At 45.8% G+C, this 13,304-nt stretch overlaps 1 protein-coding gene across 1 annotated transcript; it reads right to left on the reverse strand.

Moving 5' to 3' along the window:
- Window positions 1–2,884: 2,884 nt before the first annotated feature.
- Window positions 2,885–5,327, reverse strand: DYNLL1 (dynein light chain LC8-type 1). Its single transcript, XM_080649819.1, has 3 exons — window positions 5,175–5,327; window positions 4,805–4,942; window positions 2,885–3,313 (listed from the first exon to the last, which is right to left on the reverse strand). The coding sequence occupies exons 2-3, from the start codon at window positions 4,934–4,936 to the stop codon at window positions 3,176–3,178; spliced, it is 270 nt and encodes an 89-aa protein (XP_080505945.1). The 5' UTR covers window positions 4,937–4,942; window positions 5,175–5,327; the 3' UTR covers window positions 2,885–3,175.
- Between the last annotated feature and the right edge of the window lie 7,977 nt (window positions 5,328–13,304).

The following is a 13,304-nucleotide window of genomic DNA, read 5'->3' on the forward strand; positions in this document are numbered from 1 at the left end:
GCCAGTCCTGGCAAATAGATAAGGGCCTAATCAAGTCAGAACCCCTAATGTCCAGCTGCTTGTATTTATATGAACAGACTGAAAATGTTCTCAGTCCTAACACAGCTCAAGTTCACTAGGAATCCTAAAACTCCAAGTTCTGGCAAAGAAAAACAATCTTGCCCTAGCTGGTTTGGCTCAGTGGATAGAGCGTCGGCCTGCGGACTGAAGGGTCCCAGGTTCAATTCCGGTTAAGAGCACATGCCCGGGTTTCAGGCTCAATCCCCAGTAGGGGCGTGCAGGAGGCAGTCGATCCATGATTCTCCCTCATCATTGATGTTTCTATCTCTCTCTCCCTCTCCCTTCCTCTCTGAAATCAATAAAAATATATATATGGCCAAAACCGGTTTGGCTCAGTGGATAGAGCGTCAGCCTGTGGACTGAAAGGTCCCAGGTTCGATTCCGGTCAAGGGCATGTGCCTTGGTTGCAGGCACGTCCCCAGTAGGGGGTGTGCAGGAGGCAGCTGATTGATGTTTCTCTCTCATCGATGTTTCTGGCTCTCTATCCCTCTCCCTTCCTCTCTGTAAAAACTCAATAAAATATATTTTTAAAAAAAATAAAAATATATATATATATATGAAAAAAGAAAAACAATCTTCTCAAAGATGTTACTGACCTAATACTGCTCTTAAGATGGAATCATCACCTGTCAATTAAAATCTATCACCCCATTCTGCCAAAACCGGTTTGGCTCAGTGGATAGAGCGTCGGCCTGTGGACTGAAGGGTCCCGGGTTTGATTCCGGTCAAGGGCATGTACCTTGGTTGCGGGCACATCCCCAGTGGGAGGTGTGCAGGAGGCAGCTGATCGATATTTCTCTCTCATCGATGTTTCTAGCTCTCTATCCCTCTCCCTTCCTCTCTGTAAAATATCAATAAAATATATATTTTAAAAAAAAATCTATCACCCCATTCTTACAGCAGTAGCCTAGCTGCTCAGAAATCCTAATTGTATCTCACAGACCCAAGATCTAAAACAAAAAGCCTTACCTCATGTGAACACTGAGCATAGGATAACTAGAAAGCCTTCCTTGCAACTTCCCAAGATGGATGTGTATTGTTTCAGCCTCTGGAGTATTTCCTTTCTACCTATAAGACAAGTCTGCCATATTTGCTTTTTTTTTTTAATATATATTTTATTGATTTTTTACATAGAGGAAAGGTGAGGGATAGAGAGTTAGAAACATCGATGAGAGAGAAACATCGATCAGCTGCCTCCTGCACACTCCCCACTGGGTATGTCCCCGCAACCAAGGTACATGCCCTTGACCGGAATTGAACCTGGGACCCTTGAGTCCGCAGACGCACACTCTATCCACTGAGCCAAACTGGTTAGGGCCATATTTGCTTCTCTTAAAAGACTGAAAGTCTTTATAGCCCTGGCTGGGCAGCTTAGTTAGAGCGCTGTTCCGATATACCAAGGTTGCGGGTTCGATCCCCACTCAGGGCACATACAACAATCAACCAATGAATAAGTGGAACAACAAATTGATGTCTCTCTCAAATCAATACATTTTAAAAAATAGTAAAAACAACTGAAGTCTTTATAAGTTACTTAACCTAATAAAACAATTTGATAGGGGGAGAAAAAAAAAAGACCTAAGTCTTCCTAAAATCGATAGCAAGAAACCTTTAATGAAGGCTATACTTACCCACTTTCACCTGGGTCTTTTAATGGAAACTTCAGTTCACATTTGTTAGTTGGGTTTCTGACCACAGCTAGTTCAAGCACAGCACAGCAGGCTTACACATTTAAATTCCTGCAGACTTTATACTCACATGGAGGGCTGCTGCTCAAAAATTTTTTCCCTTTTAAAGCCACCTTTAATCTTTACAGTATCCTTTTGGGGCCTGGCAGGGGAGGGGGAATAGCCCCAGAGACTAAATTTCTCATTAGCTTATTTTCACATTTTACAGCCACAGAAAGCTTATATAAAGGAGTTCTACTGCATTATCACCACCAATAGCAACACCGTTTTGTTTTGTTTTTTTCAGAGAGGAAGGGAGAGGCATAGAGATAGAAACATCAATGATGAGAATCACTGATCAGCTGCCTTCTACAGGCCCCACACGGGATTGTGCCCTGAGTTCATGGGTCAATGCTCAACCACTGAGCCATGCCAGCCGGGATCTATAGCAGCATCTATTTTTTTTTTTTTCAAATATATTTTATTGATTTTTTACAGAGAGGAAGGAAGAGGGATTAGAGGAAGGAAGAGGGATAGAGTTAGAAACATCGATGAGAGAGAAACATCGATCAGCTGCCTCCTGCACACCTCCTACTGGGGATGTGCCCGCAACCAAGGTACATGCCCTTGACCGGAATCGAACCTGGGACCCTTCAGTCCACAGGCTGACGCTCTATCCACTGAGCCAAACCGGTTTTGGCTATAGCAGCATCTTTTAACAAAATGAGCACCTAAACACAATATTTACCAGGTTAGGAATAAGACTTAACCCATAAGTTTCTGACATGCACTTCTGAATATTCTATCATGCATAAGAGTTGCAGGTGCATGAGAAACTGAATAGGCTAGCCCTGGCTGGTTTCGCTCAGTGGATAGAGCGTCTGGGTTCGCTTCTGGTCAAGGGCACATGCCCAGGTTTTGGGCTCAATCCCCAGTTTGGGTTGTAGGGGAGGTAGCCAATCAATGATTCTCTCATCACTGATGTTTCTCTCCTTCTCCCTTCCTCTCTGAGATCAATAAAAACATATTAAAAATAAAACAAAGTGAATAGGCTAGACTACTATATTCCACAGAAACTTACTTCAGGGACTCACCCCCAATAACCTAGATGGCTATGGGTCACCTTCAACCCTAGATTAGTTGAACAAATTATAACACACAGTTCTCCGACAAATTTTATTTTGGGAAAGGAATGGATTTTGAGGAGAAAAAACATGGGGCAGAGAGGTATGGAATAGAAAATAAATACAAATGTAAGCTTCTTTGCTAATTGTTTTATAACAACAAATGAGTACAGTGAATACCCTGTACAAAACAACACAATAAAGGTTCAAGATCAAGGTGTTCCTTTAGGCAAGGCTGAAGATTTTCAGTCTCTGGTATTTGGAATTTAGGCTGCAATCCTTATTTTTGGATGGATCACTGGGTGTGTAGTACAGTCCATGCTTTTAACCAGATTTGAACAGAAGAATGGCCACTTGGCCCAGGTAGAAGTAGATGAAGTGTTTGGTTTCATGTGTCACGTAACTACCGAAGTTCCTCCCCACGATGCAGTGCCAGGTGGGGTTGTACTTCTTGTCAAACTCCTGGGGGAGGGGGTAGTGGAGAAAAAGAATACTAGAATTTTAGTGCTAAATCAGAGGTCAGAGCCTGCTGGGGCAGAGAGGAGGAACGTTAGCATCTGCAAATTCTTAGAATGAAAGAATGTTTCCCAGCTCCAAGTCGCCTACATAGTGCATTAATGCAAACATACTTGCAATCTGCGCTAAGCTGGAAAAGGGGGCTGGGATGTAAAAGGCAGAAAGGGCAGCCTCAAAGACTGAGCACTTTGTTAGGGCAATTCCACCTTCATAACTTCCATAATACCCACTGACAGCAGGTAACATCAACAGTTCTAGTTTATCTTGTTCTTATGTGTAAACAGAATTAATCCTTCTGTATATCATGCACCCCCAAATGTAAGAAAATGGTAAATGTTTAGCTCAAAATACCCCATTATAACTCATTTCCTTAACTGCACTCCAGTATCCTTGATAAGGAAAGACTTCCAAAAGGACAAAGTCTCAATTCGCACCACTGTGGACCAAAATTTTAATTTAAAGAGACATTTGACATGCCACTACTCCTATAAAAAGAATGCTGGAAACAGAATCTGACAACCACCTGGTCAAATTTTATCCTGAACTGTAATTTCAACAGCCCTCCTTATCACGTCTATCTTGATGCTGATACACCACCTGGTCCACAAGGATAGCAAGCTGCAGGAACACTTTTCCCCATTTTCCCTACCCCAAGAGGTTTGAGAACTAACTAGAATGCCCCTGTTAATTTCTTCACTAGGTGACTGTAAACAGGCGCCAGAATTAACCCTTATCTATAAATTATTACAAGTCTGTGGTTTGGCTACTCTTATCTTGTGTGCAGCATGAACATCTTTTAGATTGAGGAGAGCAACATTCTCACTGCGTTTGTCAAAAAATATATTTATTTCTCTTCCATCTGAAGTCTTATCTTTCTATTCTCGACTGGAACCGTCACGGCTTAGGTTGCCCCTTTCCTTCCCTTCCAGAAAGCAGAGCTGGAGAAGTTAGCAGTTCTGCCAGCTTTCTACAGACTGTCATTTACCAAGCCCCCACCCCAGCCCCCCAACCACCACCACCACCCACTTTCATCTGCCGACTAAACTCCCCACTGGAAGGCTGGCAAGATCTCCCTCCCGGCTGGCTGGATACACCCACGCAGCTCCCCCCTCCCGAACACCCAGATGGATCTTCCGCGCAGAAATCGTGCAGAAGGGGGGAACCGCTGCTCCCTGATCTTAGAAACCGTTGCTAGGTGGCGCTTTCCCCCGCGGAGCTGGATAATGAAAAAACTTGGGGCGCCGAGGTTCTGGTCTTCCCAAGAGGAGCACAAAATTCACTTGCATTCTTTCTGGAAAACTCTACACCTAAGCTGCCCTGCGTGCCCTCATGGATCTCTGCCAGGCGCTCTGGGGATGCATGACCCGGACAAGAAGTTGTGACTCCCGCCAGCTGTGCGCAATCAGCCCGAGCCCCCTCCCCGTGCCCCATCCTCACCTTCTTAATATGGGCCGCAATATCCTTTTCTATGTTATATTTCTCCAATGCCTGAGTAGCACATTCCACGGAGTCCTGTTGCATCTCCTCCGACATATCGGCATTTTTGATCACCGCCTTTCGGTCGCACATGGTTACCTGAGGAAGAAGGCCCAAGCAAGGAGTGAGGAGATGGGGGACGCGGGGGGGTGTGGACTGCGCCTGCGATGCGCCAGCTCCCCCGCCCGCTCCGCGCGTCCCACGCCATCCCGGATGACGCCCCCCACCCCACTTCTCAGAGAGGGCGGGCCGCGCCGACCCAACAACGGGAGAACTCCAGCGAGGTACAAAACCAGGTAGCGAAGCCCCCCTGAGCCCCTGAGTCTCTCACGGTGGAGCAGCGGCTGGCCGACTGCAACAGTCTCCTGGGGGAGGGGCTGGCGAGGCTCAGACCCAGCTAGAGAAGCCGTCGCTACTGAATCCGTGGCGCATCTGAGCCCCACACCAGCCGCCGCCGCCTAGAGCCTAGGCTCCGCCCTGCTCCTGGAGACCCCGCCCCCAAAACATTCCTACTGGCTAGCCGCAGCCCCTGGGGCTCTCCCATTGGTCCATGGACTCATCGTTCCCTCAGGATCTTTCTCCTGCATTTTGTTGCAGACCACAATGCACTGTTCATGGCGTCTGTTGCCCCGGCAATGGGCTGGGCTGCACGCGTTGAGGCCCACACACCCGGAAGGTGGAGCTGGGGCGCGCAATGGAGAACCACCCAGCGGCTAGACGGGTGCAAAGGGAGTTTCTGTCCAAGCCAAGGAAAGTAATTCCAATTTACGGAGGTTGTCCCAAGATTTGCTCTTGAATAGATAGTTGGGTCCACCCTAGGTTAGGACTTACGCATTCTGACTGAGGTGGTCAATCCCTTCATTGAAAGGATCTCTGAAACAGGGCCGGCTACCTAGGCAAATGGTCAATGCAGTCGCACAAGAGGGAACCCCTAGACTTGATTAATGCTCTACTGTCTCATTCTTGAAATTATTAGTTATTTTTTTAAACAAGAGATCCCACATTTTCTTTTTGCACTGGGTCCCGCAAATTATGTAGTCTGTCCTTTTAAATATCGGGGAGAGGTTCCTCAGGAATGGGAGAGGGGTTCCTTACGATTTAAGGGATTATCCAGGGGTGGGCAAACTTTTTGACCCGAGGGCCACAATGGGTTCTTAAACTGGACCGGAGGGCCGGAACAAAAGCATGGATGGAGTGTTTGTGTGAACTAATATAAATTCAAAGTAAAGGAGCGGAGGGGAGAGCAAGAGAACCCTCTGCTCTTTCGGCTCCGTGGGCCGGATAGAACAGCTGAACGGGCCGGATCCGGCCCACGGGCCGTAGTTTGCCCACGGCTGGTTGGGTCTCCCTGCTGTGCAATGCAGACCTCCTTTAAGGGGATTAAGGGCCCACTGGGTGGATTTGGGTGTGTGTGCCCAGGGTGGGGCTTCTTGCTCCAAAGAGGCTGTCTTTCCTGTGTGGTAGTTTCTTGGTTGAGGACTTATATCTAGGGCAGAGGTGCCCTAATGATTAGAAAGGAATCCCACAGAGGTTATTTCCTCTGGCTTAGGGAGGCTAACTAACCTAACTATTAAGTGGTTGAAAAAAGCAAGGTCTTAAGAGGGTAGGGAACAAAGTCAGTTCTGGATTTAAATCCCAGCAGTCATTTCCTAGCTGTTTGAATCTCATTTTTCTTACCTGTAAAGGGGGATAAATATAAAAGGAATACACTTTATAGGCATGTTGCAAGTATTAAATGAACTAATAATGCCTTTTAAGTTCTCAGCACAACGTGTAGCATATAGTAGATGCCCAGCAAATCTTATCAATAACTAACAGTTTATGGAACTATCCCAAGAGTCAAGGCAAGGTTTTGAACCAACCCTTAAATGCCTATAATGTATTTTTGAACTTCCACAAACAAGTCATCAGGTTAATTATGTAACCAGAAGCTTTCTGTTTACATGTCTGCATTTTCTTCTTGACCATCTACTTTCATGAACCCAGAGCCCCTTACAATTTGACCACTCAGAGGCACACAACTCCAAAACGGAAGAAGTGGGAATAATGAGAACCTTAGGTACAACATATGCATATCAATTAAATTAAGAGGCTTTTCCCAGCTCCAGGTTTCCAATACTCAGACTATAAGTTTGAGGAGTGAAAATAGTTATATGTGGTGTCATTCCTGAAGAAGTTGGGAGTGAGGTTGGGCTAGTGGTTCTACCTGACTTGGGTGAGGCTGGATCAGTGCTTCTACCTGCCTTGGGTGTATGATTCAGAGCTGTGGAATCTGATGACACCAGAACCTGAATCTCTCATGGGGGCCTTTACTTTTATATATATACTAGTGACCCGGTGCGTGGATTTATGCACATTGAAAGGAAGTTAGTTAGAAGGTGGCCGGCGGGTTGAGAAGGGCCAGACACTCCCTGGAACCAACCTCCCTTGGTTCCTCCCCAGCCTGCCGGCCGAACCTGGGGTGGCGCCGCAGCTTGAAGGGCATCTGCAGATTGAGCGGGGTCCCTCTGGCAAGTGGGGTCCCTCCACCTGGCCTGTGGGAATTTGGCCAAAACCAGCTCTCTGACATCCCCTGAGGGGTCCTGGAGTGCAAGGAATCGGGCTCCCTCCTCTCTGGTTCTGGGGTGCATCACCAGAGAACCACCACTGCCAGCTCCTGTGTTGAGCATCTGCTCACTGGTGGTCAGTGTGCAGTCATACCTACTGGCCAGTCGGCCTGTCAGCCGGCCGCTTAACCTTATATATATATATAGATGAAAAGTATATATATCCCTCTGCTCTACAGCTTGGCCAGCTTCTCGTTTGAACAGAAGTGGCCAAGAGTAAAGTGGATGAGCTAATAAGAATAGCAGCTGTTTCTTGAGTGATTGCTTACCACCAAGCACTTTGCATTCACTCAGTTATTCCTCACAACTGTGCCTGGGACCCCTTTCCTCCTATCTCCCTCCTGGCGTAGCTGTCTGCTTATTTAGTTTCAGCTCAAATGCCACCTTCCCTGAACTCCCACCTCTACTTGCTCTCTACCACTACCCTTCAGTTACTCTCTACAACACTTTCAATTCCTCCATTGTACTTGCCTCATTTATTCCTTCCTCATGTATTTATTTGCTTGGTTATTGTCTATCTGCCCCTGCCTGTCTTGTTCACTACTGCATCTTCAGCATCTAATACCGTGTCTTCCACATAGTACGCATTGAATTAAAAATACCAGGTCTTTGCCTGAACGGTGGCTCAGTGGTTGAGCATCCCAGGTTTGATTCCCAGTCAGGGCACATGCCCGGGTTGCAGGCTCGATCCCTGTGGGGTGTGCAGGAGGCAGCCAAATCAATGATTCCCTCTCAACACTGATGTTTCTCTCTCTTCCTATCTCCCTTCCTCTCTGAAGGAAGGGAGATAGGAAGAGAGAGAAACATCAATGATGAGAGGGAATCCCTGTTGGTATTCCCTGTTGGATGAATAGATAGGAAATGAGAAATTATTTTGTAGAGATAAGGGATAAAGGAATGAAAAAGGCTGATTCATGCCTTTGTCTGATTCATGACTTCAAGAAAAGGAGTTTGAAATAGGATAATGTTAAGATTTTCTAACAGATAAGATTTTGGGACTGGGTGAAAAAGGTGAAGGGATTAAGCAAAAACAAAAACCCACAAACAAATATGCAATCATAGACACAGACAACATTATGGTGATTACCAGAGGGAAAGGGAGCTAGGGGAAGATAGAAGACGTATAGGGGGGTAAATGGTGATGGAAGGAGACTTGACTTGGCGTGGTGAACACAATACAATATACAGATGATGTATTATATAGTTGTATACCTGAAACCTATATAATTTTATTAACCAATGTCACCCCCAATAAATTCAATAAAAAAGAAAAAAATATTTTGTTTGCTTATAGGTTTTTCTCCATTTGTAGCACCTGCCTTCCCTAGTATTGCCCGTGTTTGAACCAGCTCTTGACCCTAAATATTTTCTTTAAATGTGAAAGAAGGGCACTACCAGAAACCCATGCCTTTTAGGCCTGTGTTTCGTCCCCAAGACCATTTGGGGACATTGCTTTCAGCCTTGCCCACTGGCATGGCTCAGTGATTAAGCATCAACCTATGAACCCGGAGGTCACTGGTTTGATTCCCAGTCAGGGGCATGCCCTAGTTGTGGGCTCATTCCCCAGTGTGGGGCATGCAGGAGGCAGCCAATCAGTGATTCTCTTTCATCATTGATGTTTCTCTCTCTCCTTCTTTCTTCTCTGAAATCAATAAAAATATATTTGAAAAATGTTCAGCCTTTTTCATTCCTTTACCCCTTATCTCTACAAAATAATTCCTCATTTCCTATCTATTCATCCAACAGGGAAGCAAGCAATACATATCCCCTAATTACCAGAAAAAGGTACTATGCAGCATTTGGATGCCTGAAATATGCACCTAGGAATCAGTTACAGTGTATCCTCAAGGAATTTCTAGCCAACAGTAACCTAATCCTTCCAATATCATAGTTTTGGGAAATGCTGCCCTATAGGGGGGCTCTAAAAGGGGTCCACAGTTTGATTTCAAAGGTTTCACAAGCCCCAACCCTATGCACCAAGTGTGTGTTGTACCTACAGGCATTTCTCCAGGGAGAGGATCTATCACTTCCATCAGATGGATTAAGGGATTCAGAACCGAAGGAGGATAAAGAATAATTGCTCTAGCCCTCGCTGGTTTGGCTTAGTGAATACAGCGTTGGCCTGCGTGCGGACTGAAGGGTCCCAGGTTCAATTCCAGTCAAGGGCATGTACCGAGCTCGATCCCCAGTGGGGGGCATGCAGGAGGCAGCCGATCAATAATTCTCTCTCATCTGCCGGAACCGGTTTGGCTCAGTGGATAGAGCGTCGGCCTGCGGACTGAAGGGTCCCGGGTTCGATTCCGGTCAGGGGCATGTGCCTTGGTTGCGGGCACGTCCCTAGTGGGGGGTGTGCAGGAGGCAGCTGATCAATGTTTCTCTCTCATCGATGTTTCTGGCTTTCTATCCCTCTCCTTTCCTCTCTGTAAAATATCAATAAAATATATTTAAAAAAAAAATAATTCTCTCTCATCAATGATGTTTCTCTCTCTCTCTCCCTCTCCCTTTCTCTCTGAACTCAATAAAAAAAAAATATATATATATATATATATATATATATATATATATATATATATATAAAATAATAAAAGAAAAAGAATAATTGCTCTAGAATAAATCAAACTCCTGGATGAATATAAGATTCCCTCACTGGGTACCACTGAATTGGGCCATCTGGGGTTCCATAGCATCACATATGTGGACAACTCTATTCCATTCCTAGCTGCTAAATTTGCTAGAAAACACTTCTGAGCCTGAAAGCATGCATATTCTATTCTTATCACAGGAAATAAAAATTAGAGGGAGGAAAATTTCTGAGAGCACAGACTTTAGAATCAGACAGATGTGGGAAAAGCTTAAGTTGTGTGACCTCCTACAAGTTAATTAACCTCTCAGAATGACAGGTTCCTAATTTTTAAATGGAGATAATACCTTCATGATAGGCTGGGGGAAGGATTATATTTTATTTATTTATTTATTTATTTATTTATTTTAATAAATCTTTATTCAGATTACAATTATTTCTCCTTTTTCCCCCCATAGCTCCCCTCCACCCAGTTCCCACCCCACCTTCTGCCCTTACCTCCCCCCCACTGTCCTCATCCATAGGTGTATGATTTTTGTCCAGTCACTTCATGAACCCCCCCATACCCTTTTCCCCCTGAGAATTATCAGTCCACTCCCTTTCTATGCCCCTGATTCTATTATATTCACCAGATTATTCTGTTCCTCAGGTTTTTAATTCACTTGATTTTTAGGTTCACTTGTTGATAGATATGTATTTGTTGTTCATAATTTTTCTCTTTACTTTTTTCTTCTTCCTCTTCTTTAAGAATACCTTTCAGCATTTCATATAATACTGGTTTGGTGGTGATGAACTCCTTTAGCTTTTTCTTATCTGTGAAGCTCTTTATCTTCCCTTCAATTCTGAATGATAGCTTTGCTGGGTAGAGTAATCTTGGTTGTAGGTTCTTGCTATTCATCACATTGAAAATTTCTTGCCACTCCCGTCTGGCCTGCATAGTTTCTGTTGAGAAATCAGCTGACAGTCGTATGGGTGCTCCCTTGTAGGTAATTAACTGTTTTTCTCTTGCTGCTTTTAATATTCTCTCTTTGTCTTTTGCTCTTGGCATTTTAATTATAATGTGTCTTGGTGTGGTCCTCTTTGGATTCCTTTTGTTTGGGGTTCTGTGCGCTTCCTGGACTTGTAAGTCTATTTCTTTCACCAGGTGGGGGAAGTTTTCGGTCATTATTTCTTCAAATAGGTTTTCAGTATCTTGCTCTCTCTCTTCTTCTGGCACCCCCATAATTCTGATGTTGGTACGCTTGAAGTTGTCCCAGAGTCTTCTTACACTATCTTCAACTTTATGGATTTTTTTTTTTGCTTTTTGCTTTTTCGGTTGAGTTTTTTTTGCTTCTTTGTGTTTCAATTCTTTGACTTGATTTTTGTGTTCCTCTTGTCTGTTTTTGGGTCTCTGTATAATATTTTTTATTTCAGTCAGTGTATGTTTAATTTCTAGTTGGTCCTTTTTCATATCTTCGAGGGTCTCGTTATATTTATCGGCCTTTTCTAGGATATTCTTAAAAAGTCTTATAACCGTGGTTTTGAATTCTATATCCAGTCGTTTGTTTTCCTCCACTTCTTTCGTTTGTGATCTGATTCTTGGACGCCGCATTTCACTGCTTCCCTGAGTTGGTAAGGTAGATTTGTGTGCTAGGTTTCCAATATGGCCCAGTGGGTCTGCCTCCCCAGTTAACCTGAGGTGGACACTCTTGGTGCACCCCTTTGTGGACTGTGTGTACAGCCTTGTTGTAATTAAGTCTTGATTGTTGTTGGTATCACTGGGAAGAATTGACCTCCAGGCCAGTTGGCTGTAAGGATCAGCTGTGTCTATGCTGGGAGAAGTTCGGTGCTGGAGACAGCCTTATAGGATTAGACTTGCCAAATTGCAATAGCCTCTGTGCTCAGCTTGGATGGGGTGGAGTCTCAATCTTGGCTTCCTGTCAGCCTTACCCTTGCGCGCACGTGCGCACCTTCAGACCTCCACCTTCCCTGGCTCCTGAGTCTCTGCCCAAGAGTCCAGACTCCCCCCACAAGAGCGTGGGTCCCCAGGGGCTCGCCTGGAACCGGGGTTCAGTGCAGTCAGGAACCTCCGACTCCCTTCCACTAGGGAAAGCCTGTGGCAACCTCCGCAGCCTTTGTGCGCACTGGCGTGCGCGCGCTTTCAGTCCTCCGCCTTCCCCGGCTCCGGAGTCTCCGCCCGAGAGTCCAGACTCCCCCCACAAGAGCGTGGGTCCCCAGGGGCTCGCCTGGAACCAGGGTTCAGTGCAGTCAGAACTGGGGCCCAGTGGAGTCAGGAATCTCCGACTCCCTTCCACTAGGGAAAGCCTGTGGCAACCTCCGCAGCCTTTGTGCGCACTGGCGTGCGCGCACTTTCAGTCCTCTGCCTTCCCCGGCTCCGGAGTCTCCGCCCGAGAGTCCAGACTCCCCCCGTAAGAGCGTGGGTCCCCAGGGGCTCGCCTGGAACTGGGGTTCAGTGCAGTCAGAACTGGGGTTCAGTGCGGTCGGGGGCTTCCTTCCCCCTTCCGCCAGAGAAAGTCAGCCAGGCTCTCAGCCGCCCTTCCTCTCTGCGCGCACAAAGACCCTTTGCCGTACCTCCAATTCTCTGTGAGCTTTTATCTTTCCTTCTAGTTGTAGAATTTTCACTCAGCCAGCTTTCCTGTGGTTCTGGATGGTGTCCGTTCTGTCTTTTAGTTGTAGTTTTGAAATTGTTGTGCGAGGCAGCAGTTTAGGTGCTTACCTATGCCGCCATCTTGGTTTCTCCTCCGGAAGGATTATATTTAATAATGCATCTAAAAAACCTAGTCCCCCCCAAAAAAAAAAAAAAAAAAGATAGCTCTTGCTATTTTGTACTGACACCTTACTATATGCCAGGCTTTTAGGACATATTATCTCACAACTCTATGAGCTGTATTTCAAGAACTGAACAAGTTACCTTTGTACTTCAGCAATCAGATTTTCCCAGGGTCTTGAGAAAGTCCTTTGGGATTGTTCGTAAGCAGGCTGAGGGATTCCCTGCAGGGCTTGGAGCTGTCTTCTCCCGCAAACAGGCTAGAAAGGACCACGGACTGCTCCACCTCTACCCTGCCACTAGCCTAGGATTGCACTGTGCCCAGCCCTGTCCAGCAATCCCTTTTCAAGATTTTCTGAGACCTCAAGCTCTTTCTTGGACCATGAGTTCTGTCACCAACTTAGCAGCTCCAGCCCTCCCTTACCTGAAAGGAAGTGTGAGAGGTGACCTTGCGGCCCTAGAGTTGACTCAGAGACCCTTGCCAGGAAGAAGAGGCTCCATGGAGCT

This window comes from Plecotus auritus, assembly GCF_963455305.1.
Source record: "Plecotus auritus genome assembly, chromosome: 13".
Classification (NCBI taxonomy): domain Eukaryota; kingdom Metazoa; phylum Chordata; class Mammalia; order Chiroptera; family Vespertilionidae; genus Plecotus; species Plecotus auritus.